Source organism: Pelodiscus sinensis, chromosome 18 (genome assembly GCF_052426305.1).
Source record: "Pelodiscus sinensis isolate ZL-2025 chromosome 18, ASM5242630v1, whole genome shotgun sequence".
Classification (NCBI taxonomy): Eukaryota; Metazoa; Chordata; order Testudines; family Trionychidae; genus Pelodiscus; species Pelodiscus sinensis.
Window position 1 is genome coordinate 14,060,301 of NC_143069.1, and position 26,079 is coordinate 14,086,379.

At 42.9% G+C, this 26,079-nt stretch overlaps 1 protein-coding gene across 1 annotated transcript; it reads left to right on the plus strand.

Moving 5' to 3' along the window:
• On the plus strand, nucleotides 1–25,552 carry LOC149523248 (maestro heat-like repeat-containing protein family member 2A). The gene is made up of 5 exons (XM_089770406.1): nucleotides 1–14; nucleotides 20,678–20,847; nucleotides 22,092–22,165; nucleotides 22,884–23,006; nucleotides 25,373–25,552. Exons 1-5 carry the CDS (start codon nucleotides 1–3, stop codon nucleotides 25,550–25,552), a joined length of 561 nt encoding a protein of 186 aa, XP_089626532.1.
• The last annotated feature ends 527 nt before the right edge of the window (nucleotides 25,553–26,079 follow it).

Below are 26,079 nucleotides of genomic sequence, written 5' to 3' on the forward strand. Positions count from 1 at the left end.
ATGGCCTTGATGTGGTGCAGCACTTAATTTAAGCAAATTTTATGAATGTTATCTCAAGCAAAATGTGTTACGTTACCAACTGAGACCCAGTTCGAGTGTTTTAGAACGTGGTTGCTATGGTGCCCAGGATCTTTTACTGTCTGCAGTTCTTATCCTGACTGTGGTGTTCCCAGGCCTTAATCCTAGAATGGAGTTATGCTGTTTAGAGGCCTACTAGCACATTTAGGGCTGCCTCAGTTTACCCTACAATTTACCAGCACTGAGGCCACGGAGCCTTGCAGGTCCCTTTGGCTCTGGTTAGCCAGTCATAGCAAAAGGAACTGTGGCTGCTGCTTCCCATGGCTCCCTTTGGCTGCAAACAGCAAATCGGATCCAATGGGAGCCACGAGGCTTTGTGGCTGCGGCACCAGTAAATAAACACACCAGGCCATCTATCTCTCAGTACTGGAGCTAGTTGGAGAAAGGATTGAGAGAAGGTGTTGAGGAAAGACTAAACCATGAATACATTTGTGAGTGAACAGGAGGTAATTGATAGAGGTAAGGGTCACTATTGTATTTTTTATATCCAACCTGTATCCACACATACACATTCAAGAGCATGGGTGCATAGAAACGTGTAATATTCTCCATTTATATGACCAGATCATTAGCTGCTGTAAATCCAGTGAGCCTCTACTGACTTCCCTTTTAATTGACTTGAGTTGAAAGACTGGCCTACAGCCTCTGAACCTGGAAACTTTCCTGACAACCTGTGTCACTATTGGATGTTATGGGGAAGGTCTTCTTTCCTTTCTCCAGTTGTTTTATGTTGTTAATATGGGTCCTTATTTTATGACTTCTGCATCCTTGGAGCCAAAATCTAGTGGTGCAAAGCATCAGAGATGGGAGAAATTAGAAGAGAAAACACAGAAGGACTTCTCTTCTAGCTGACTGTGTCTAGACTACAAAGTTCTATCACTTTTCTTTTGAAAGAGGCTTTTTTTCTGACAGTTGGCCCGTCTACACTGGGCCAAATGTCAGAAAAAAAGCCTCTTTCAGAACATCCCTTCTTCCTCGTAGAACGAGGTTTACTGAGATGCTGAAAAAACATGTCTGCTTTTCCAATATTTTTTTGGAAAAGCAGACGCATTCCTTGGACGTGGCAGAGCTTTTCTGGGATATCTCTGGTATCCTGGAAAAACTCTGCAGTCTAGATGTACCTGCTGTCTACTTAAGATATTAAGTGGATAGCTAGCATATTAAATGGAGGATAACAAAGCGTTTCTTAGCAACATTAGTGCTCTTAATCCTTCACCATTACTATTGCAACTGTATGGGCAATGTAAGTTACAGTTCTGATTCCATCTGCATCTGGGTGTTGGAATCGAAGGGTAAGGATGGGTAATCGCCTAATCTTGAGCAATCTTTCATGGGAAGGGTAAATTCTGATCAATTCCTCCTCCATGCCTTGGAATGCTGTTACAATGGAGACAGATAAATATGGCATTTCAGATTTCTTGTTAAATATTAAGTCTCCAGGAGAATTTCTGCTGAGAGACACATGGGAGATAAAATCCTGATTTTATTAATACATCAACTATGTCACAGTTTCATAGAGTTTAAGGCTGGTAGGTCATTCGATCATGTACTTTAATCTTCTGTATGTCACAAACCATTACGTTTCACCTAGCAACCCTATGCTGAAACCAAAACTTGTCTTGGACTAAAAATTGTCACTCTTGAAGGGTATGTCAACACAGCAGTGTTAATTTGGAATAACTGATGTTAGGGCTGCCTCAGTTTACCCTACAATTTACCAGCACTGAGGTCACGGAGCCTTGCATGTCCCTTTGGCTCTGGTTAGCCAGTCATAGCAAAAGGAGCTGTGGCTGCTGCTTCCCATGGCTCCCTTTGGCTGCAAACAGCAAATCGGATCCAATGGGAGCCACGAGGCTTTGTGGCTGCGGCACCAGTAAATAAACACACCAGTGTAGCCAGTTAGCAGTTTTCTCAAAGTGGTTTCATGGACCATTTTGAGTATCACTGCTTTAGACGTCTACTCACAAATTCAAGGACTAACAGGAATAAGCAGTCAGAATTGGGAGTACTAACAGACAAGTCATAACTGAGCTTAAGTGGCATCTCAGATACTTGATGGGATAAATCTCATAACTGCAGTATTGGCATAGAGGGGTACATCTTGTTCAGGAAGAGCATGTAGGAATAAAAGGGAGGTGGTGTTGTATTGTACACTTGTTCTGAGTTCCAGAAAGAGGCACGAGGCAGACCAGCTGAAAGTCTCTGGGTAAAGATGAAGTGGGGAAAACACATCCAAACCAGGAGGAGGAGGGAGATGAGGCATTTCTAGAACAAATAAAACAAATATCCAGACCCTTATAGTAATGAGGGACTTTACCTACCTAGACATCAGTGGGAAAAGTAATGTGATAAAACACAAAATAGCCAATAAGTTCTTGGAATGTCATGGGGACAATGCTTTGTTTCAGAAACTGAAGGAAGTAACCCAGGGCATAGGCATTTAAGAATTGATTCTGACCAACAGGGAGGAGATGGTTGTGAACCTGTAGGTAGAGGCCTATTTGGGAGAAAGTGATTATGAATAAGGCTGTGAATCATTCATGGAGGTCACAGAAATCATGAAACAAAAAACAGGACTATGTAGCACTTTAAAGACTAACAAGATGGTTTATTAGGTGATGAGCTTCCGTGGGCCAGACCCACTTCCTCAGATCAAATAGTGGAAGAAAATTGACACAACCATATATACCAAAGGATACCATCAAAAAAATGAACACATATGAAAAGGACAAATCAAATTTCATGTGTTCCTTTTTTTGATTGTATCCTTTGGTATATATGGTTGTGCCAATTTTCTTCCACTATTTGATCTGAGGAAGTGGGTCTGGCCCACGAAAGCTCATCACCTAATAAACCATCTTGTTAGTCTTTAAAGTTCTACATAGTCCTGTTTTTTGTTTCAGCTACACGAGACTAACACGGCTACATTTCTATCACAGAAATCATGGATTCTGTGACTTTCTGGGACCTTTGTGACTTCCACAGTAGTTGGCGTGGTACATCTCAGGGCATCCCTGGGGCCAGATGCTGTGCTGGAGCATTGGTTGGAGAGCAGTCAGGGTACCCTGGGCAGTTCACCCACCTGGAGTGGAAGTAGTAGTGGCACCCTAGCCTGCTCTCAGAGCAGTGGAGTCTGCTGGAGTGCTGCCTTTCCCCAGCACCTAAAATTTATTTAGGGCAATTTTTAGTAAAAGTCATAGACAGGTGACAGGTCATCTTAACCATAGTTCTCTCCAGCAAAGTGACAGAGTCCCTGTGTGCCTACCTGGTCATCAACAGTTTATGGAATTTGCTTAGGTCACAAGGATGTCACAATAGTGCTTGTGTAAGTTTAACTGGAAGTTCTGGTTGACAGACTGAGAGGCCATCTATCTCTCAGTACTGGAGCTAGTTGGAGAAAGGATTGAGAGAAGGTGTTGAGGAAAGACTAAACCATGAATACATTTGTGAGTGAACAGGAGGTAATTGATAGAGGTAAGGGTCACTATTGTATTTTTTATATCCAACCTGTATCCACACATACACATTCAAGAGCATGGGTGCATAGAAACGTGTAATATTCTCCATTTATATGACCAGATCATTAGCTGCTGTAAATCCAGTGAGCCTCTACTGACTTCCCTTTTAATTGACTTGAGTTGAAAGACTGGCCTACAGCCTCTGAACCTGGAAACTTTCCTGACAACCTGTGTCACTATTGGATGTTATGGGGAAGGTCTTCTTTCCTTTCTCCAGTTGTTTTATGTTGTTAATATGGGTCCTTATTTTATGACTTCTGCATCCTTGGAGCCAAAATCTAGTGGTGCAAAGCATCAGAGATGGGAGAAATTAGAAGAGAAAACACAGAAGGACTTCTCTTCTAGCTGACTGTGTCTAGACTACAAAGTTCTATCACTTTTCTTTTGAAAGAGGCTTTTTTTCTGACAGTTGGCCCGTCTACACTGGGCCAAATGTCAGAAAAAAAGCCTCTTTCAGAACATCCCTTCTTCCTCGTAGAACGAGGTTTACTGAGATGCTGAAAAAACATGTCTGCTTTTCCAATATTTTTTTGGAAAAGCAGACGCATTCCTTGGACGTGGCAGAGCTTTTCTGGGATATCTCTGGTATCCTGGAAAAACTCTGCAGTCTAGATGTACCTGCTGTCTACTTAAGATATTAAGTGGATAGCTAGCATATTAAATGGAGGATAACAAAGCGTTTCTTAGCAACATTAGTGCTCTTAATCCTTCACCATTACTATTGCAACTGTATGGGCAATGTAAGTTACAGTTCTGATTCCATCTGCATCTGGGTGTTGGAATCGAAGGGTAAGGATGGGTAATCGCCTAATCTTGAGCAATCTTTCATGGGAAGGGTAAATTCTGATCAATTCCTCCTCCATGCCTTGGAATGCTGTTACAATGGAGACAGATAAATATGGCATTTCAGATTTCTTGTTAAATATTAAGTCTCCAGGAGAATTTCTGCTGAGAGACACATGGGAGATAAAATCCTGATTTTATTAATACATCAACTATTTCACAGTTTCATCGAGTTTAAGGCTGGTAGGTCATTAGATCATGTACTTTAATCTTCTGTATGTCACAAACCATTACGTTTCACCTAGCAACCCTATGCTGAAACCAAAACTTGTCTTGGACTAAAAATTGTCACTCTTGAAGGGTATGTCAACACAGTAGTGTTAATTTGGAATAACTGATGTTATTGCAAAATAACATAGTCCGCATCTACACAGCAAGCCATTATTTCAACATAATGTCAAATAATGTCAAGCTGGAGGACTTCTTTCTCCAACTCCTATAACCCGCATTTTATGGGGAGTAAGGGAAGTAGGAGGAAGAGTGCTCTTTCCCCGACTTCCTGCTGTGTAAACAGCGCCAAAAGCCGAAATAAACTATTTCAACTTAAGCTGCACAATTGGTAGCTCAATTTGTGTAGCTTATTTCTGCTTTAGCCCTGCTGTGTAGATGTGCCCAAGGCCTAGGAGACTAAGATGCTGTGTGCTGCAGACAGAGGATAGGAGAAACTGAAATGCTACCAATGCCTGAGGCCTTTGCAATGGTAAAGAAATGATTAGGTCAGAAATGCCCTGATGATCCTGGTGGTTGATCAGTGCCCCATACTCCCGAAGAAGATAAATTCCCAACCTCCCAAACAATAATCCCTGCTAGTCTGACCCAGGGAAAATTCCTCCCCACCCTCAAATATGGAGATCAATTGCATCCTGACCAATGTTCTCTCCAATTCTACGTGTAGAATACATTTTATGTGCATTGAGGCATGTACGGATGTGTACAACCATTAGAAACACATGTCTGCCACCCAAGTGCTCAGTTTACGGGTAACACTGATCCTGACTATGTGAGCAAGACTTACCAAGACTTAATCTCTGAGGCTTCACATAAAGGTATGGGGCAATCACCCTACCCATGGAAAACACCTAGCTAGATAATTTCATGGAGGTTAGGTCCATAAAAGGCTATTAGCCAGGGGATAAAATGGTGTCCTTGGCCTGTGTTTGTCAGAGGCTGGAGAGGGATGGCAGGAGATAAATCGCTTGATAATTGTCTTCTGTCCACCCTCTCTGGGGCACCTGGTGCTGGCCACTGTCGGCAGACAGGATACTGGGCTAGATGGACCTTTGGTCTGACCCAGTACGGCCGTTCTTATGTTCTTATGTTGTGCATTGGGGGAAAATCTTTTAGGGTCTCTAGAGGCAACTGGACAAATACCTATTCCATGTGTCTTCTCTGCAAGTATTTAAATTACCATAAAATAAAACTGAAGCCTTTTTTCAAAACAGAGTGCATAAAGTTTGACTTCTAAATTCATACAGTGGGGTCTTTAAAAAGTGGCTTGATTTTCAAGAGATACTGAACCCCTAGAAGTTCTTTGCACCATCCATAGGTAATTCTGGGTGCTCAGCACTTTTGGAAATGACACCCTGACTAAGCAAAACACTTCAGCATGTGTTTAACTTTAGATTTATTTGTTGGCATTGAGTTAGGCATGTGATTAATTTGTTGAATCAGGATGTAGGCGTGTTAATATGGATTTAGGAGTTTTAGTTTAGGCACCCAGTTTTAAAAATCTTGGCTATAAATTATTCTGTGTGCTATCAAAATGCCTACATTAATAGTAAAGGTGGAAAAGATTATTTTATGTGGGGATCTTATTTAAAAGGAGCAGCTTTTCCTTATTATAATCCGTCCCCCCACAATAGCTCTGCAAACAGACATGGTCACCATGAGGGAAGAAAAGGATTTGCATGATTCCCAGGTCCACTTATCACCATGTCTGGTCTCCTACAGAGTCTTTACTAGATAGTGAATTAAAGACACAAGCCCTGAATCCCAACATCAATGATAACCAGCAGAATCCTTTCCTTTAATTTCAGCTGTTTACAGCGAGGTTGTTTTCCTCCTGGACCATATGGACGATCAAGATAAGGCCTCTATTGCCCTTCAGATTGTCAAGATAGCTGAGACCAAACTGGCTGTCGTTGTGACTGTTCTGCTAGAAAAGCTTCAGCAGGATGAGGTAGGGCAGTTTCATCAAATCACATCTGTTTTCCATGTTTCCACTCCAAATTCTGTTTGACTTCATGGAAGTAATTCAATACAGAACTTGGCTCAGCCCACCTTCAGTGTAAGCAGTATTTACCCTTCTGTCTTCATGCAAAACTCATCATGCAAAATTCTGTTACAGATCAGGATGATATAATAAAGAGACACTCAGAGGAGCACTGTCCTTTTGTACACACTGGAGTACATGGGCTGTATATTATAAAAGTGCACTGTAGGGGTATCTATAATCTCTTATAGCAGTAGTTTGTCCTCCTTTAGCATCTTCATCCAAAAACCTCAAAGCACTTACCTACTTACGCATGAATTAGGTTTTACAGCACCTTTGGGAGAGTGATAAACATCCCCATTTACTGATGGGCTGTGTCATGGGGAATTAAATAACTTGCTCAACACCACATAGTGAGTTAGTAGAAGAATGGTGAATAAAACCCATGTGAACTGACTCTCTGCTCTAAACCCAAGACAACACTTCTTAATTATAATGACATATGATTGGGATATAGCTCTGAAGGGTTCTTAAATAATCCAAACCCCTTTTTCTTTTATTAATACTCGCATCCAGCAAAGTCCATTTCTCTATTAAGGGTCAACACAGAAGGCATTTTAGTTTCAAGTACCAGGAAGCCAAGACAAGCAGTTCATTTCTGGCTCGCTTGAATAGTGTGGGGCGCTTGTATTCATAAGTTATCAATTATGATTTTCAATTAAAAATCCTCCTTCCATTTAAAAATGAATGGAAAGAGGCAGAGCCTCTCCCCACTAGAGCAGTAATAATAGCAGTTTGCAGCAGCATCCTTTAAAAGCACAACCACTGGAATGTGTAGCCAACCATTGGCTTTGAACATTCCAAAGTGCTTTATGACCTTAGCAGGCAGTTCACACCTTCAGCTGCCTGAATTCAGAGTTATAGACTCACAGGAGACAGATGTGAAAGGCTTGTTGGATCATCCAATTTCCCAGCAGTGCCTTTTTCATTTTTTGGGGCCAAACCAATTTTAAAAGCTCCTAGTGACTGGGTTTCCACCACTTTCCAATGAAGACGATGTAATAACCTGATAGATGTCTTATAGCTGGGGCATTTTTCCTGATGTTAAAGTCTAAATTTTAGGTCTCTGATACTGCCCCCTGCTGTGCAATGTACGTGCTGCAGGGTAAGAAACACTGACTCCTAAGCATCCTCACTCCACAGTGCATGCTATGCAGCAAGGAGGTGGTGGCTGGCTGGAGTAGGCAGTCACGGTTGTGCTGACTCTGTGGAGGAGAGCTGACCTGATCTGAGCCCAGGGGAGTCCAGTTGTTTTCCCACTGTGATGTGATACGATTTATTTTAGATCCAAGAGAAACCAGGACACTCCAGGGATACTTAACCACTTTCTTATTTATTGCAAGCTTTAAGCAGTTATGACAGTTGTTTAAGTTTTACAAGCCTTAAAAACAATTACTACACAATTTAAACCTTAAATGCCATACATTCTAAAGCAATAAGATAGTGCAAAGCAATGCAAAAGCAATTAATAAAAGAGCTACTATAATACAATAATAAAGACTAGTTCACTTACACTTCACCCGTATGCTACCTACAGTAGCAGGCAGGAGGTCAGGGTTCCTTTTCTTCCCATGCATTGGAACACCATGCACTGGATCACCGGTGTGAAGGGCCTATTTACTTCTAGTTACATCGAGCAGTACCTGTGGGTCAATCCTGCTCATTCCCTCCCACGGATTGTTCTTACTAAGCCCATTTTATAGCAAAGCGAGACTTGGTTGTTCTAATAATATTTACCAATTGATTACGTATTGTGTAGGATATGGAACATGCCCAATACCCTATCTGGAGTACATCCTGTCACTCAGGATGTTGCTGCTATGTGCATAGTTGACAGTTGTATGGCTGCATCTGTAATTTGTGGTTATCAGAAACAGAAGTACCTGTACAAGATTGCTTGCCATGTGTTCTTGACATAGTCTCACGTACCATGCTTCATCTGCATTGTTATGCAAAACATTCCTTCCTCTCACAGCTTCTCCCATGACCTTGCCTGCATGCTTATGTGCACCAGACTTGAGACAGGCCTGGGTTGTGCTTGTTAGAGATCCGCACGTGTTAAAGGGAGACGTGGCCATTTATTGTCAAGGCAGGCTCCCCTACACCCACCCAACCTCACCCTGATGCATGAGGTGAGATCCCATAGAGGTTGCAGGTCTCTATTTAAAAGTCAGTTCTGCTGGCCTCCCTGCACTTTTTAAAATTTTCTCCTGAATTACTTCCAAGCTGTTGATCTTTTCTGGGGAATGTGGTGCCAAAAAAGTGAAATAAGCCAGAAGCAGTCACACCTCAGATGAACAATGAGAAACTGTTGTCTTCCTGCTTTATGACAAGATTCCTGTATGTAACAAACCCAACCCAGATGGCTGACTTTTTTTTTCACTGTCACTCCAGGTCACTTGTTGTTTCCCACTTTTCTCCCTCTCATTATGTCAGTTATATTGACCCCCTCTCTAGGTGCGCTAGTTTGCAGTTCTCTGAAATCAGTCTTGCTCTGCTCAGGTTTCTAATTTCTCTGTGCCCCTCTTTATTATTTCTCTGTCACAACTCATACCTTCAACTCCTCCATATTTAGTATCATCTGTGAATTTGAACTTTGATGGACCCCATAAAAGAGACCTTCAAGTGTGCTACTGTCAATGTAGAGGTAACTCCTGAGCTAATTTTCCCTAAAAGCTGCAGAAGATTTACTGCAGGAGTTGGGTATTTTATAATTGTATTTACAAATTCTGTCTGGAGTGGATAAAAAAAGGCATGATGCTAATAATAACAATAACAACAATAACAATAATAATAATAATAATAATAATAATAATAACAACAATAATAATAATAAATGAAATTAGATAAGGGGGCAGTGCAGGGCCCTTATTCTGATTAAAAATTTGTAAATTGCTCAGCTTCTTCTGAAATGCTGCTAGCTGGGTGATTGTGGAGGGCATAGCAAGTTTTATACAAATGAAGACTAGGGGTTACTTGAGTGAGTATGCAGGCTGTGGAATCAGTGTGGTCTAGTGGAGAGGACTCCAGATAGTGAATCAGAAGACCTGAATTATTTTCCTGGCTATTGATCTGCTCTTTTAGCCTGGGCTAGTTGTTTCATGTTTAGATTGTAAACTCTTTTGGGCAGAAGCTTATTAGCGTAAGTGTTACTATATTGCGTTACTATATTAGCTTATAGCATTACTATATTGTCATCAAGGAAACATTTTCCCCAATTGTTCTTTTATGTTTTGTCCCCAGAAAAACAGAGTAGACATTTACTGTATCCTGGAGAAAGTATTACAGCAGGATGCCCAGGTCCTAAAGAGAAGGCTACTGAGCAAAATAATAACACTTGCCTCAAAGCACATGAGAGAGACTCAGGTAAGTTAGATTAACGGAAGTGTTGGAGCATAAGCTTTTGTGGTCAAAGACCCACTACACTGCTTTTGCAGATTCAGACTAACACGGCTACCCCTCTGATACTCAGGTAAGTTAGTTTTCCCTATATGCTAATGACAGGAATGAAAGCTTAAACTAATTAAAACATTGTTTGTAAACTATATACTGAAACTCCAGGATTAATGACTGCTAGGGGCCCACAGATCCCCACACCGTCCTCCAGAAATCCCAGGTCCTAAGCAGCATGTGACTAGTTTCATCTTGTTCAAGTTACACGTGTGCTTAAGTGCTTTGTAAGGTCAGGATATTGTGACATATATCAGATGCAGAGAGGCCTACCGTTTCTTAACAAGCAAGTATTTTGTGAAGTCTCCTAGGGATTTCATTATTGATACTGATTTTGTGTGGAAGGTGCTCTGATACTATGGTGTTAAGCAGCAGGATGAAACCTTTAAACAGAATCGGAGCTGTTTCCAAAAGAAGCAGTATTTGGATTTAGGGTATAGTTTATTCAGGAAAATTCTCTGAATATCTTGAAGCTGCCCACCTCCTCTGAGGGAAAAATATCATGTCACTATGATAGCCAATCATCCACCACAAATAGCTAATAGTGAATAGTCTAAGCAGCTTGCAAACAACTGAAAGGCTGACAAGTGTTTAGGCAAACGATTCAATGATTATTTATGACTCATGATTCTGTTCTCAGAAAGTTGGGTGGAAAACAGAAATAAGAACTTGATTCATTTGAGCAGCATTGGCTGGTGTAGTTGGCTTTAATCACTTCAGTCTCTCTCTTTTTGTATTTTTTAAGGAAGCAACAAATGAACTAAAAGTGGCAGCGAGCAACACATTAGTGGCTCTGGCACGCTGCTATTTCAGTGAGGTGATGTATGAGCTTCAATGTCATCTGAATCCACTGAAGCTGTCTGACGTGTTCACTTTGATTACGCTGGGCAACCTATCATCAGCCTATCGTAGGTCAACTTCCATCTTTTGTTTCAAAGTTATTGTCTTCCATTTAAGGACAGAGGTTCACACTCTGTACAGCTACACAGAGTGCTATTTGGGGGGCATGAGATGAACTGCTGTGGCTGGTTCCAGTTGCTAGACCATGAGCTATCCACACCAAGGTGCAAGCTCTTATGCCCCATTTGAAGTTCTTAAAGGACAGGATTGAGGAAAATCAGGTCTAGTGGAGCTCTTCTCCATTCCACTTCTCATCCCTCCCCAGTGCTCTCTCTCCTACTCTGGGAGAGGATTGGGCATCTGGCACAGCTGCACATTGGTGGAGAATGCTCCTCCTCAGGGTAAATCCCCCACAGATTTTTTACTTCTGCCTTATCATTTGTGTACGCAGCACAAAATGACCTAGGAGCCCATAGCATCCGACCCAGCGGTGTTTCTAAATGCGATAGTAAGAAGGCAGATAACAGTCAATTGTCTGTCTTCCTTTTCTTCTGGTCCTTCTTTTCAGCACTCAAGTGCATTCCTTTTGTGGGAATGACCCTGTACGGCATGAGCTCCATGCGGATGTTAGACGACGAGAGCAGGCTGATGCAACAATTTTGTGGTGGTAAGTCCCAGCACTTATTGTAGATGTCCAAAATGGATATTTAGGGGCCTTGGTACAGAGTTAAGTGACTGATCGTTTACAAACAGGCTCTGAACTGGATTGTACCAGGGGCTGAGTCCTCATGCTCCTGTGGCACTCAGTGGAGTTGAGAGTACTCCTTACTTTGCTGGAGGTGCTGAGCATTTGTAAGTTCAGGCCCTTTATGACTTGTGGCTATTTTAAAAATAAACAAAAGCTGATGCTGCCCATGTGCCAGGAAACTCCTGGGGGAGAATGTGCAGGCAACAGACTGAATTACATTTAAAAATTTCCCGTTTTCCACCCCTCCACCCATTCCTCCTCTTTAGTTGCTTAATTATCATCTCCTTTCACCCTCTTTCTCTGTCCTCTGGTCTTCTCCACTTCTCTCTTCCTTTGCTTTTTAGTTGATGCTCAAGTAAGGCCACGTCTACACTATGCAGAAGATCAATGCTGCTGCAGTTGATCACCAGGGTCCAAATTAGCAGGTCTAGTGAAGACCCACTAATTCGAACTGAGTGGGTGCTCCCGTTGGCACCGGTAGTCCTGCTTCTCATGAGGAATAACACTCCTGTCAACCTTCCACTGTGTGGACAGTCTGAAAACACGATTTAAGATACGTCAACTCCAGCTACATAATTAACATAGCTGGAGTTGCGTACCTTAAGTCAACTTTCCCCTTTAGTGTAGATCAGGCCTAAGGGATTAATCCTGCACCTTTGAGATCAATGGGAATTTTGCCATCAGCTTCATAGAACATAGGATTGAGCCTTAATTTTCCTTTCAAGGGCAGCGGGTGCATCTAATTTTAGGGCAAAATGCTGTCAAATCTCAGTATAGCTAATAGGAGTTAGGGGCACTGAACATCTTTCAGACAAACTGTAACCCAACAGGAAATCATACAGTTTTAGGGCTAAATAAGCAATAACTGCAGAGGACATGAATCATTCAGAAAACAGCTGGTCAAAATATTTTGTTTTTGTATTACATTTTTCATATTTTTTTCCAAGTTGATGGAATATTAAACTGAAAAAATGTCAATGACAGTTTTAATCAGGATGTGTTCGGTGTTTTTGTGCAGCTAAAAAGGTGGCTGAAATTTGTTGATTTTTGAAACATGTGAATGATCTTTGTAATTTGAAATTTTGAAAAAAACAAGAGTAAACACTTTTAATTTAATTTCAACTACCTTTACAATCAGCTCTAATTAAGAGGTAACAAGGGAGAAAAAAATATGTTTTCAAATGATGGGAATTAAAAAGAGATGGAGAGAGACAAAAGAGAAGAAAGCCTTTTGAGAAACAAGAAACGGAAAGGAGGGAAGAGAAATCATTCAAAACTGTTATTGGATTTCATCAGCTGTTCCTGAATTGGGCATGGAAGTGTAATAAACTACAAGCCTGGGTGTGTCCACTGATAAAACAACGTATCCTTATTACTAGTGCATCCTTTTCATATTGCCTGTCTTTTTTCCTTCCATGCAGTTCTGGAAAAATGGTCAAGGGCAGTAAATGTATATTTTAGTAACTGGGAAAAGTGGCCATTTCCCAAAATGGGTAAATCTCAGTTCTGTGATGAAATTCTTCCCCTCTATCGTCATGTGACAAGCAAATGGACCACATGTGAAGATTTGGAGGTGAGAATTGTAGGCTTTCTAAACCTTTATGTGAAATTGTATTGTTAAATTCTCTGTGTATGGCACTCTTTGTGATGATGGAGTTCAATGGCAGGTTCTTTGGGATAGAACGGAGTATGATGTAAAACATTTAAAAAAGATTATAATGTCACAATCTCATGGAAATTCTGTCTGTACATAGTGTACATAGATTCCAGTTTTGTCACCTGACATGCAGATGAATATAGGAGAATGGGCTAAATTCATTCCTGGCAGATGTCTATTCAGTTCCAGTAGAGTTACAGCAGGAATGAGTTGGTTTAGTGTGCATACTAATCTGGGGAAATATCCCACTTGGGAAAGTTGTGAGGTGCAGTAGAATATAATTCTGAAACCAACACCATAGCTGTGTCTAGACTGGAAAAACTTGCCAGCTGTCTACACTGGCTGCTTGAATTTCCGGAAAAGCACTGATGATCTCATGTAAGATCGTCACTGCTTTTCCGGAAATACTATGCTGCTCCCGTTCAGGCAAAAGTCCTTTTCCGAAAGACTTTTGCGCAAAAGGGCCAGTGTAGACAGCACTGTAGTGTTTTCTGCAAAAAAGCCCCGATCGCGAAAATGGCAATTGGGGCTTTTTTGCGGAAAAGCGTGTCTAGATTGGCCACGGACGCTTTTCCGCAAAAAGTGCTTTTGCGGAAAAGCATCCTGCCAATCTAGACGTGCTTTTCCGAAAATGCTTTTAACGGAAAACTTTTCCGTTAAAAGCATTTTCGGAAAATCATGCCAGTGTAGACGAAGCCATGCATGAGTCTTAACTCTTTACCAGGAAATATTGAGATAGGGCTGTTTCAACAGTGGAAAAGGGAAATTGCACTCGTCAGCAGTAGAAAAGATGGGCCCATTGCATGATATTGAATGAATTTGTAGGAACATAAATTCTGTGTCTCTATGTAGCTCAAGCAGGCCATTATCAAAGCCCTTGGTACTATGATGAGCCTCCTCCTGCATAAAGAAGAGCATCAAGATAAGGTGTTCGAACAGATCCCATGGCTTCTTGAGCAATATAAAGAGGATGTTAATGTTTTTCATGTCACCAAGGTGAGATACTTATTAAAATAACTATCAATGTGTGCGCATAGGTGAACTGTACTAGCTGCTACCAGTGGCGTTTCCTGGTCTACATAGTGACTTGTTAGATAATAGATAAACACACAAGTCTTGATTTTATAGACATGGTGACCCAGGTGACAAGTTTTGTAGGTAAAAGCCTCTCATGAAAAGTATCTTCTGTTTCTGGAGATGATAAGGAGGTAAGAAACAAAACACCTTTTCCCTCCCCCCCCCCCGCCCCATAAGATACTCCCTCCTTGTGATTTACTGGTACATCCTATCAACTCTGTGTCTCTCTTTTAGATTATAAATAAACTCCTCAGAGCAGGGGCTGCTGTGTGTTGTCTCTGGGCAGTATTAAGTAAACTGCCAGTAGCTGAAAATTAATACTAAGAAGGCCTGAATTGCATTGCTTTAGATTCTATAACTAGATAGATATAAAATCACTGTCTATTTCATCTACCGTTGTGTACAGGGCTGTTGTAGCTGTGTTGGTTCAAGGACATTAGAGAGACAAGGTGGGTGAGATAATATAATTAAAGATATTATTTCACCCACCTTGTCTCTCTTATTTCATCTACCCTCAGTATCACATGACCAAGGTAACTCTTGTCTGCTGATAGTGAGAGGATGGAGTGAGGGCAGTTGGCTTCAGTAGTATGATTGAGCATGCTCAGTCTATGTGAGCTGGCTCAGTACAAGCCAAGCAGCAAATCCAGGGCCACAACCCTGCTGCCCTTCCCCCCTCCCCACTTCCTCCATGGTTTACTCCCAATCTATGTTGGCTTTCTGGTCCAGAATATGTGGTTGCTTTGGGGATTGGAATGCCCGTGACTTTGAGGGAATCAATGTCTCATGGACTTGACTAAAAGTATCAAAGGACTACACAAGAGCCTAAATGTAGTAAAATATGTAGATTTCATCAGAGATATCCTGGAAGCTTCAAGCAGCAAAGAAGAAAAGTGTGTAGGTACAGGAAGGAGTTAGACTGTCATCTCATTATCAATAGCCTGGAAGAGAACATAAAATCATCATTGATAAAATTGGCAGATGAAATAAACATTGGGGAGTGGTAAATAATGGAAAGGACAACTCACTGATTCAGAGTGATATAGATCATTTGGTAAACTGGGTGCTAACAATAAATGTGCATTTAAATATGGCTGAATGTAAATAGATGCATCTAGGAACAAAACAATGTAGGTGATACATACATGTTGAGGGATGCTTCCTGAGAAACAGTAACTCTGAAAAATATTTTGGGAAACTTGGTGAATACTCAGCTGAACATGACCTACAAATGCGATGCTGTGGCCAAAAAAGCTGAAGTGATACTGGGATGCATACATGGGGAAATCTCAAGGAGGAATACAGTGGGAAATGCAAAGTTCATTTCCACACTAGAACTGACCAACAGATATTGGTAGATACCCCTGATACCGGCTTCCTGTGAGAAGAGTGCCTTTCACACCCTGCTTGGCTTATAGCAATTCAGCAGGATGCCATTTGGGCTGCACAGAGCCTCAGCCACTTTTCAGCAGCTCATGAACCAAATATTGCAAACATATATGCAATATACAGCCGTGTGCATTAAGAATATTGTCATCCACAGCACCAGCTGGGGGAAACACCTCTGACATCTTAGCAAGGTATTGTAAGCCCCAATAGATGCAGGACTCACTGTGAATCCAGCCAAGTGCCATCTTAGTGAACACAGTAGGAAGGGGAAAACTATAGCTCCTTGATAAATAAGGTCTAAGGCTTGTGTGACTGCCCCACCTCCCTGACAAAGAAACAGGTGCCACAATACTTCAGACACAGTGGCTGCTTAATACTCAACTTCATCACACTGGGCACCCTATTATTGGACCTGATGAAGAACACCCAATCACAGAAAGTCCAGTAATCAGAAGACTGTGAGGAAGCCTTCCAGGCCCTGTGAAAACAGCTGAACCAAGAGCTGGTCCTATCCCATCCAACTTCACAAAGCCTTCTATCCTTCAAATGGAGGTCTCGGAGGTAGGACCAGGAGTGGTACTATCTCAAGAAATAGGTGGGAAGGAGCACCAGATCCTTTATCTCAGCTGCAAGCTGTTCTCCTGAGAGACCTGCCGCCCTACTATAGCAAGGGAGGCCCTGGCCATCAAGTGGGTGATCTACACCCTGGGGGTATGTCTACACTACAAAGTTAATTCGAACTAACGGATGTTAGTTCGAATTAACTTTGATCGGTGCTACACTAGCGCTCCGCTAGTTCGAACTTAATTCGAACTAGTGGTGTGCTTAGTTCGAACTAGGTAAACCTCATTGAACGAGGACTAAGCCTAGTTCGAACTTACTAGTTCGAATTAAGGGGTGTGTAGCCCCTTAATTCAAACTAGTGGGAGGCTAGCCCTCCCCAGCTTTCCCTGGTGGCCACTCTGGCCAACACCAGGGAAACTCGTCTGCCCCCCTTCCGGCCCCGGACCTCTTAAAGGGGCACAGGCTGGCCAGCACCCAGCTAACAGACCCTGCACCTGGCACGGCTCGAGCCAGCCACCCGCTGCCACCCAGCCATCCCCCTCTTCCCGGGACCAGGCTGGCGGCTCTCGGGAGCCTGCCCAGGACCGCACCCGCCTGGTTTAGTGCGGACATCATGGACCTCGTCCACGACCTCCGCACTAGGCACAGGAAAGTGGCCGTCTAGGGCAGGAGAGCTGCCAGCCTGGCCACCTAGGAGCAGGTGTGCATGAAAATGAAGGTGGTCCACTGAGACCCCCAACCCTGAGCCCTGAGCTTACAATGGGCGTATTGGGTCATACCAAAGGTCCATCTAGCCCAGTAGCCTGTCTGCCGACAGTGGCCAACCCTAGGGACCCTGGAGGGGGTGGACCGAAGACAGTGATCAAGCCATTTGTCTCGTGCCATCCCTCTCCAGTCTTCCACAAACTTTGGGCAAGGACACCACTCCTACCCCCTGGCTAATACCACTCCATGGACCCAACTTCCATCACTTTATCTCACTTCTCTTTAAACTCTGTTCTAGTTCTAGCCGTCACAACCTCCTGCAGCAAGGAGTTCCACAGGTTGAATCTTTGCTTTGTGAAGAGCACCTTTCTGTTAGTAGTTTGAAGCCTGCTACCCATCCTTTTCCTTTGGTGTCCTCTAGTCCTTCTATTATGGGGACTAATGGAGAACTTTTCTTAATGCACCCTCTCCATCCCACTCATGCTTTTATGGACTTCTATCCTATCCCCCCTCAGTCTCCTCTTTTCTAAGCTGAGAAGTCCCAGTCTCTTTAGCCTCTCTTTATATGGGACCTGTTCCAAACCTCTGATCATTGTAGTTGCCCTTCCCTCTCCCACCCTCTCTCTTCCCCTCTCCCACCTCCTTTTCCCAGTCTCCCCGAGTTTTGTTCAATAAAGAGAGATTCTATTTTTGACCACACGTTTTCTTTATTTTGTACATCAGGAAGGGGGGCTAGGGAAGGGTAAGTGGAAGGAGGTGACGGAGGAATGGGGTACGAGCCCCCGATGGGGAGGACTGGGCTGGCTCTGCGTGCTTCTGGGGGTGGAAGCTCTCCTGCAGCCCCCCAATTGCTCCTTCTCCCCAGATGGCAGCCTGCGGCAAGTACAGCCAGGCTGATGGCCGAGTGCTGTGATGTGCCCAGTGTGGGCACTCAGAGCACTCCAAGCCAGGACTGCTTTGCAAGAGGGGCACCCCTGAGAACTGTCTGTCCGGGGTGGGGGTCGGGTCCCTTTAAGCACAGCCCTCGGCTAGCCTGAGGCAGCAGCTCCACGCTCTAAGTCCTCATCTGATGCCCTGCCGGCACTGCTTCCGGCTATCCTTAAGCCCGGTTCAGGGTCCACTTAATGTGGACATGCTAGTTCGAATTAGCAAAACGCTAATTCGAACTAGTTTTTTTAGTCTGGATGCATTAGTTCGAATTAGCTTAGTTCGAATTAACTAATTCGAACTAAGTTAGTTCGAATTAGCGCTGTAGTGTAGACATACCCTGGGATATTCTGTACTGGGGAAGCCCTTTCAACTGGTCACCAACCATGCACCCCTCAGATGGATTAATAACATGAAGGACACCAGTGCCTGAATCATGAGGTAGTACTTCCCGCTCCAACCCTATGACTTCTGTATGTTACGCTGGGCCAGGGAAGGCTCATGCAAACACAGACTTCTCCCAAGTGGAAGGAGACGATGAAGAGGAAGGTCCACCAATGGACACCCTCTTAAGGGGGAGTGTTTGTGACAGAGGATACCCCCCATGCATGGTTCAGCGGGGGCTAATCATGATCTGTGGGCTATGCCCCTTCATACTTGCTGGGAATGCTCCAACTGGAACCAGGATATAAAAGGGAGCAGCTCAGTTCTGTCTAGGCTGACAGCTGAAGGGAGCAGAGGTGCTTTGCAGGCTTTTGTGGAGGGACTGCCAGTGCCCTAGGATGCAGAAACCAGCCAGCCTGTGGTTCCAGTTGACCCCCCCCCCCCACAACCATCCAATGCCACAGATGGAGGAGAGACCACGGAGTTACTGAGATGACCTGCTGCAGAAGAATGGTGGGAAGTAATCTATGTGAACTAAGCATTATTGAGTTGAGGTATTAGTCTTTGACTCTGCATGTTTTGGAAGAAACCCCATTGAGCTGCAAGACAAGGCCCTGGGCTGGGACCCTGTGGAGTAGGTAGAGCCTGGTGGAGAAGGGCTGGCCACTAGGCAACACTGGTTTGCCCCAAAGGGTGGTTGAGCACTAGGTTGCACGGTCGTACCTAGAAGGGCTTGGGTCGTTGAGCTGAAGAGCCTCATTAAAGGGCTGCTGCACTGACCCTGACTATTAGGCAATGCTGCTCTAAGAACCAGGCCTGCTATGGTGGTTGGGGAGACTAGGTCACTTGGGCTGCCTTAGTTCTTTAACTCCTCCACAACCTGATACCATCCAAACAGGGTGGACCTACCCTGTGACAGGTGACTTACTTACAGTCTATAATATCTGCATGGGGAAATATAGGTAATGACCTAGCAGAGAAAGGCATGACATGATCCAGTGGCTACAAACTGAAACAGGAGACATTCAGATGGGAAATAAGGTCTACCTTTTCAGTGGTGGGATATTAGCCATTCAAACCATTTACCAAGAGTCAAGGTGATCATTTTAAAATCAAGATTGGATTTTTTTCTGAAAGTTCTGCTTTAGGAATTATTTTGGCAATTTCTAAGGCCTGTGTCATACAGAAGGCCTGACTAGTTGATGACAATCATCCCTTTTGGCCTTGGAATCTATGAATTCCATGAACCTGCTTCAGTCATTGCATATTGCTCCTTTGTATGCCCACCTTCTAACTTTCACCCTCTGTTGTAGAGTCTGAGGCAGCTCTTGGAAGTCTCTGGTGAATATAAGATCCTTTTACCTGAAGGGAAATTTCAAGCCATCTGCAGTGCTCTGCACGACCGGGTGAGGGGAACTTGTTCTTGTATCACTTGAGCTTAAGCACAGCAGATCTGAAGCATATTAAGAATAAACATCTTTTGAATGCTAGTGAAGAGCCCGGAGACCTTCTCATGCCTTATTGGTTTCTGCTGGCTTAAGAATAAGCAGATAGTGGTCTCATTTTATTAGCTAAAATCCAGCTCAGTTTGTAAAGCAATTTTAGCATAAGCCAGTTATTAGAGGGAGTTAGAGTTAGATAGTAAAAACTGATCCCATCCAAATGGGGAGGACCTATCCTGTGACAGGGTGACTTAATTGCAGTCTATAATATCTATGTGGGGAAACATATGTAATAATCTAGCAGAGAAAGGCATAACGTGAGCCAATAACTAGAAAATGAAGCTGGACAAATTCAGACTGCAAATAAGGCCGACATTTTTATGGTGGAATAATTAACCATTTGAACCAGTTACCAAGGGTCAAGTCTTGATTCAATTAGCTCTGCTGCTAAAAACACTTTGAAAGCAGGAACTTCTGTTATCCAGTGTATCGGTCATTGTTTCTGATTCTTGTTGTGCAGTCAGTACCATTTCTTTTGGCTTCAGAGCTCTATTTGGAAAGGTAGGAAGTGAGTGCTTAGAAATTAATTGAGCATCTTCTTTTCAGTTGCTTGTTCTGATTAGTTTTCCTTTGATCACTTCTCTTCTTCCCACAGATCTGTTCTCCAACTCAGCAGCTCATCATGGAAAATCAAATGGAGCTGTGCTATTGTATCCTACTGCTAGGTAGGGGAAGAGACTCCAAATTACACAGTAGTTTCCTTGTAACTTCCTTCTTTTGTAGGTGTGGTAAGAATGAGCTTTCAGTTGTTAGTGAGGATGTGATTTCTTCCTTTGCAGCCCGTTCTTCTCCTGATGACCTCATAGCATTTCTGCACTCGCAGCTGAAGATTGAGAATGAGACTGTTCGTGTGGCAACCCTGAATCTGCTCACAGCTATTATTGGTGCTGACTGTAAGTAACACAGGAGTAACTGTGACTGCTGCGATCATCGCCATCGTGCTGGGGGTTGAGTTGGGGACATCCAGAGCTAAAAGCATGAGCTGCTATAGGTTGATCTAAAGAACCAAGGCTTTGCAGGCATGGTAGGGCTATAACATACTCATCATCTCTGCAAATGGGGCACAGAGGATCTGTAACACAGGGGCGGATATAGGGCAGGGCGAGCGGGGTGGCCGCCCCGGGTCCCGCGCTTCAAAAAGCCCCGCGCACGCGCCGTGGTGCCACCGCGCATGAGCATGGCGTCACTGTGCATGCGCCGTGGCAAAGGGGGGCCCCGCGGAATTATGCTGCCCGGGGCCCCGCAAAACGGTCATCTGCCCCTGCTGCAACACATAGAGTCATATAGTCATAGATTATTAGAACTGGAAGGGACCTTGAGAGGTCATCAAGTCCAGTCCCCTGCCCTCATGGCAGGACCAAGCACTGTCTAGATCATCCCTGATAGGTGTCTATCCAATCTGCTCTTAAATATCTCCAGTGGTGGAGATTCCACAACTTCCCTGGGCAATTTTTCACAGTGTTTAACCAACCTAACAGTTGGGACGTTTTCCCTAATGTCCAACCTAAACCTCCCTTGCTGCAATTTAAGCCCATTGTTTCTTGTCCTATCATCAGAGGCCAAAGAGAACAATTTTTCTCCCTTCTCCTTGCGACACCCTTTTAGATGCATGCTCACCAGAGGGTTGGAAATTCACTAAAGGGACCCAGTGCTGCTCTAAGTTACTCCCATGTGGTCACACAGAAATCAACAGGGTTAATTAAGTGCTGAATGTAGCCTAAAATATTTTCAAGGTACAAATACAAATGTAATCTTGTGGCGGATGCATGTTAATAATAATGAGATAAAAACAAAATAGTACTCCTGACTGAATAAGTATTAGACACTCTAGAATAGATTCCGAATTCTGCTATACTGGTGGTAAACACAGACTAACTTCACTGACCTCCATTTGTCTAACTCTCTTACAATATTTCCATCAGGATAGTATGATGGTGCTATTTACAGAAGTGGAAATACTTCAGACTTAGACTGGTGTAACTGAGATCAGAGTCTGGTCCTATATTTTCCCCGCTGATTCTGTATATGAGTGAAGCTTGGTAGTACTCTTAAATAGGGCACAGGACACATTCTAATGTGGAGCATGAGTGTTTGGAACAAAGATATACTATATTGCACACTTCTCCTTATCTTTCAGTGCCTGAGACAAGAGTTAGAAAGTTTCTGATTGTGAAGGCAGTGAAATCTGCTCTCAGTGATCAGAGTGCTAAGGTAAGATTGTGTGTGGAATAGTGGTATTGCTGTTAATATCTGGGAAGTATTTCACTCAGTGGAGAGTCTGGCAACGAGACACATTTTTAGGCTGAGATTATTAATAGGGTTTCAATTAATCACAGTTAACTAACAATTAATGCGATTAAAAATTGAAATTTATTAAATATTTTTGTGGTTTTTTACATTTTCAAATATATTGATTTCAATTACAACACAATGACAAGTGTGTACTATGCACTTTATATTATTTTTATAACAAACATTTGCATTGTAAAAATGACAAAAGAAATAATATTTTTCAATTCATCTCATAGAAGTGATGTAGAGCAATCTCTTTAGCGTGAAAATGCAACTTACAAATGTAGATATTTTTTGTTAACTGTAATGAAAGAATGTAAAACTTTAGAGTCTACAAGTCCATTCAGACCTACTTCTTGTTCAGCCAGACACTAAGACAAACAAGTTTGTTTCCATTTATAGGAGAAAATGCTGCCTTTTTCCTAATTACAGTGTCACCTGAAAGTGAAAACTGGCATTTGCATGGTACTTCTGTAGCCAGTGTTGCAAGGAATTTACATAACAGATGTGTTAATCATTTGTACTTCAGCCACTATTCCAAAGAGATAAAAGAAAAAGCAAAAGGACTCTCATATCCTGTCTCATATTGCATGCAGAAGAGATAATAATAACTCGTGCATAATCTCTACCCTTGCAGGTGAGGATGGCAGCTCTCCATTTTGTCCTGAAGCTGCTCAGTTCAGGAAGTGTGGAGAATTGTGCAGCAGGGGATATGGTCGCCTATGTATTCGGAGAGTTCGATGTGTCCACCAGAAATCTGGTAAGGAGAGTTCTTAACACTTAGGACTCAGTTCTGCCATTCTGGCATGCTGATTGTTCCCCTTGACTTCAGTGGGAGCTTTGGATGCTCAAGGATGCAGCTGGACTGAAGGATTAGAGCTAGAATCTGATCAGTGATATTCGTGTAAAACCAGGGTAATGCCCCTGACTTCAGTGGCATTATTTTGGATTTACACAAGTGTAACAGAGACCAGAATCTGATTCTGGATATTTATATCTGACAGTGCGACCTACATTCCTTAGACCTCGGGCAAGTCAGTGAAAATTCTGACAACACAATCTTTCAGTGAAATGCTCTTGTATAAGGAAGCACATCTTTTTTATAAATAGACTCTCCAAAGAACACAATGGTGCCCAATCCTGTGGCTGCTGAAGCATACATAAACTATTAGCAAAACACTGAAGTTATGCAGCCTACATCAAGATGTCTAGAACCTGGAAAAGTTTGCTGCACACTTCATTCTCTGTTCTATGTGTACTAGTTCAAAATCTTTTCAATGGGTATTTCCAGCTATGGGCAGAGTCATGGACTCCAGACACAGAGTTCCATGATGGGATCCATGATATACATTAACTTTACAGTAAGTTGTTGAGGATCTTAGCTCTGCCTGGCCCTTTAGCTACGAAGTGGGAGCTTATGGCAGTACTCACCAACTGCCTCTTTTTCATGCTACCCATCTCAAAGAAAGTAGGAGGCAACTCTTTCTCATCAGGCCACATTTGCTCTTATTTAAACTGAAATCAGTAGAGCTGATCAATATTTAGTTTGGTGTAAGGAAGAACAGAATTTAGCCTATAGATAGACTCACATTCACTATGCACAGAATGATCAAGCTGCTTGGGGCATCAGAACAAACAGAATGGCTCCCTCTAGGTTCTGCATATTTATTTCCACTGGGCAGAGTCTGAGTGGCTCTCCTCAGAGATAAAAAGAAGAAATGTTCTTTTTTGAAAAATTTTTTGAAAAGAGTTCAGGGAACTCTTTTATAGAATCATAGAACGATAGGGCTTGAAGAGAATTCAGGAAGTCATCGAGTCCAACCCCCTGCTAAAAGCAGAACCAATTCCAACTAAATCATCTCAGCCAGGGCTTTGTCAAGCTGGGACTGAAAAACCTCTAGGGATGGAGATCTCACCACCTCCCTCAGTAACCCATTCCAGTGCTTCACCACCCTCCTCGTGAAATCGTTTTCCTAAGATCCACCCCCGCCCCCACACACAACTTGAGACCACTGCTTCTTGTTCTGTCATCTGTCACTACTGAGAACAGCCTCTCTCCATCTTCTTTGTGTCCCCTTGTGCTGGGGTTTTCCTAAGCCTGGGTTCTGACCCACCAGTTAGGTGTTTCTGTTATTCTCTTCCCTTAAGAATCTCCATCATTCGAGGTTTTTAATGCCAGGCTTGGCAAAGCCATGGCTGGAATAATTTAGTTGGGGCTGGCCCTGCTTTGAGCAGGGGGTTGGACTATATGACCTCCTGAGGTCCCTTCCATCCTTAATCCATGATTTTATGATTTGTGCACTCCTAATGCAATGGAAAAGCTCTCCTAGGTCAATATTCAGAAAGGCTTTGTAAGAAATAGACACCGATTCTACAGCCAGTGTTTTCCCACTAGCTAGTAAATTCTATGTATCTATCTCATAGCAGGGGACATTTTATGCCAGTGGTGGACTGAGATCTAGTTTTCCCAGTATAGTTAACACTACATGGACAGGAAAGAAAATCATCAGCGCAGTAACCAAATTCAAGAGGACCAGTGAGAACTGATCACCTCTCGTAAAAGGAATGAATTAGTATTGAGTTAAGCTCTGTGTATGGAAACTCATTCACCAAAGACTTCCTGCTCTTCAGACATAAACAGAATAGTTTGAAGATCTGAGGGGAGGGGAGTTAGGTGCAACGTTGGTATGAAAATAAAGTTATAAAAGGAGCTGGGCTGGGGAGACTTCTCTGCTCTAAATAAAAAGAAATGCTCCTCTCTGTCATTTGCCACTCAGCATGGGAGAAGCTGTCCAGGAAAGAGAACACAGCACCGGACCCCAAACTGCATGCAATGTGCTAGACAGCTGCCATCAGACAGTCTACAGAAGCCCTCACATACACAGAGCCAGACTCATCTCTCATGTAACTCCTTTGGCTTTGATGGAGTTACGTACACCAGAGGTGAATCTGGTCCCTGGGACTTGTATAGACAAGGGTCTCTTTTTGGAGACATATAAATCTTTTGCTATATGGAAGTTAAATGCTTTGGAGAGGGATTTTAGTGACAATCAAACCTATTTAAAAGAAACGTTTGGGAGGGATTTTCTGGTACTAACTTTGTCCATTCTCCTGCTTTGCCAACAGCTACTAGAGACCTGGCTCAGTTCAGGGCAGGAGTGGGAGAGAGAAAGGGCCTTGCAGGCCAGTGTCTGGCTGCTAACTGCCTATCAGGAGATAGTTAATAGCACAGTGAGTATAGTTCTACTCTTCCTTGAGCTGACTTCCCAACTTCTATCAAATCTGACATTCAACGTGAATGCATGAGAAATTCTACTAGGCCTGCAGCTGGGGCCTCAAAGTGAGTAAGATCCCTCTGCTTCCATAAGAGAAAGGTTTCCATAATAGTGCTGTGACAGCACTCAGGCCAGACTGTAAGAAACAGGGCAGGCAGTTCCCCAGACTAGTGATTTTATAATTAGATTCACCAAACCAGTAAGAAAAGAGCTTCTACTCTGGTTAACAAAATACCAAACAATAGTACCCTTTAGGCATTCCAGACCTTGGTTCCCATCTAGACAACTAAGTCTAATATAATCACCAATCACAAAGGACTAGACACTTATCCTTAGGTTAATATGAATCACAGGTCTTCCCTAAATATCAGCCAATCCTTAATAACGGAATATCAGATTTGTTGTTAAAAGGAAAAAGAAGAGAGTTACAAATGGTTAAGTGATAGATATTTGTTAAAATGACTTTCACTTTTCATAGTTCAGGATCACAACCATGGTGGAATAAACGGCTGGCTTGTAAAAGTCTCTCTGGAATCATGCTAACCGGTCAACATCCAA

Bases quoted from the DNA above. Each gene is read 5' to 3' on its own strand.
- LOC149523248 (XM_089770406.1), top strand. The intron at 20,848-22,091 runs GTAAGTAACACA...CTTATCTTTCAG, and splicing joins AGCTATTATTGGTGCTGACT to TGCCTGAGACAAGAGTTAGA. The intron at 23,007-25,372 runs GTAAGGAGAGTT...CTTTGCCAACAG, and splicing joins ATGTGTCCACCAGAAATCTG to CTACTAGAGACCTGGCTCAG.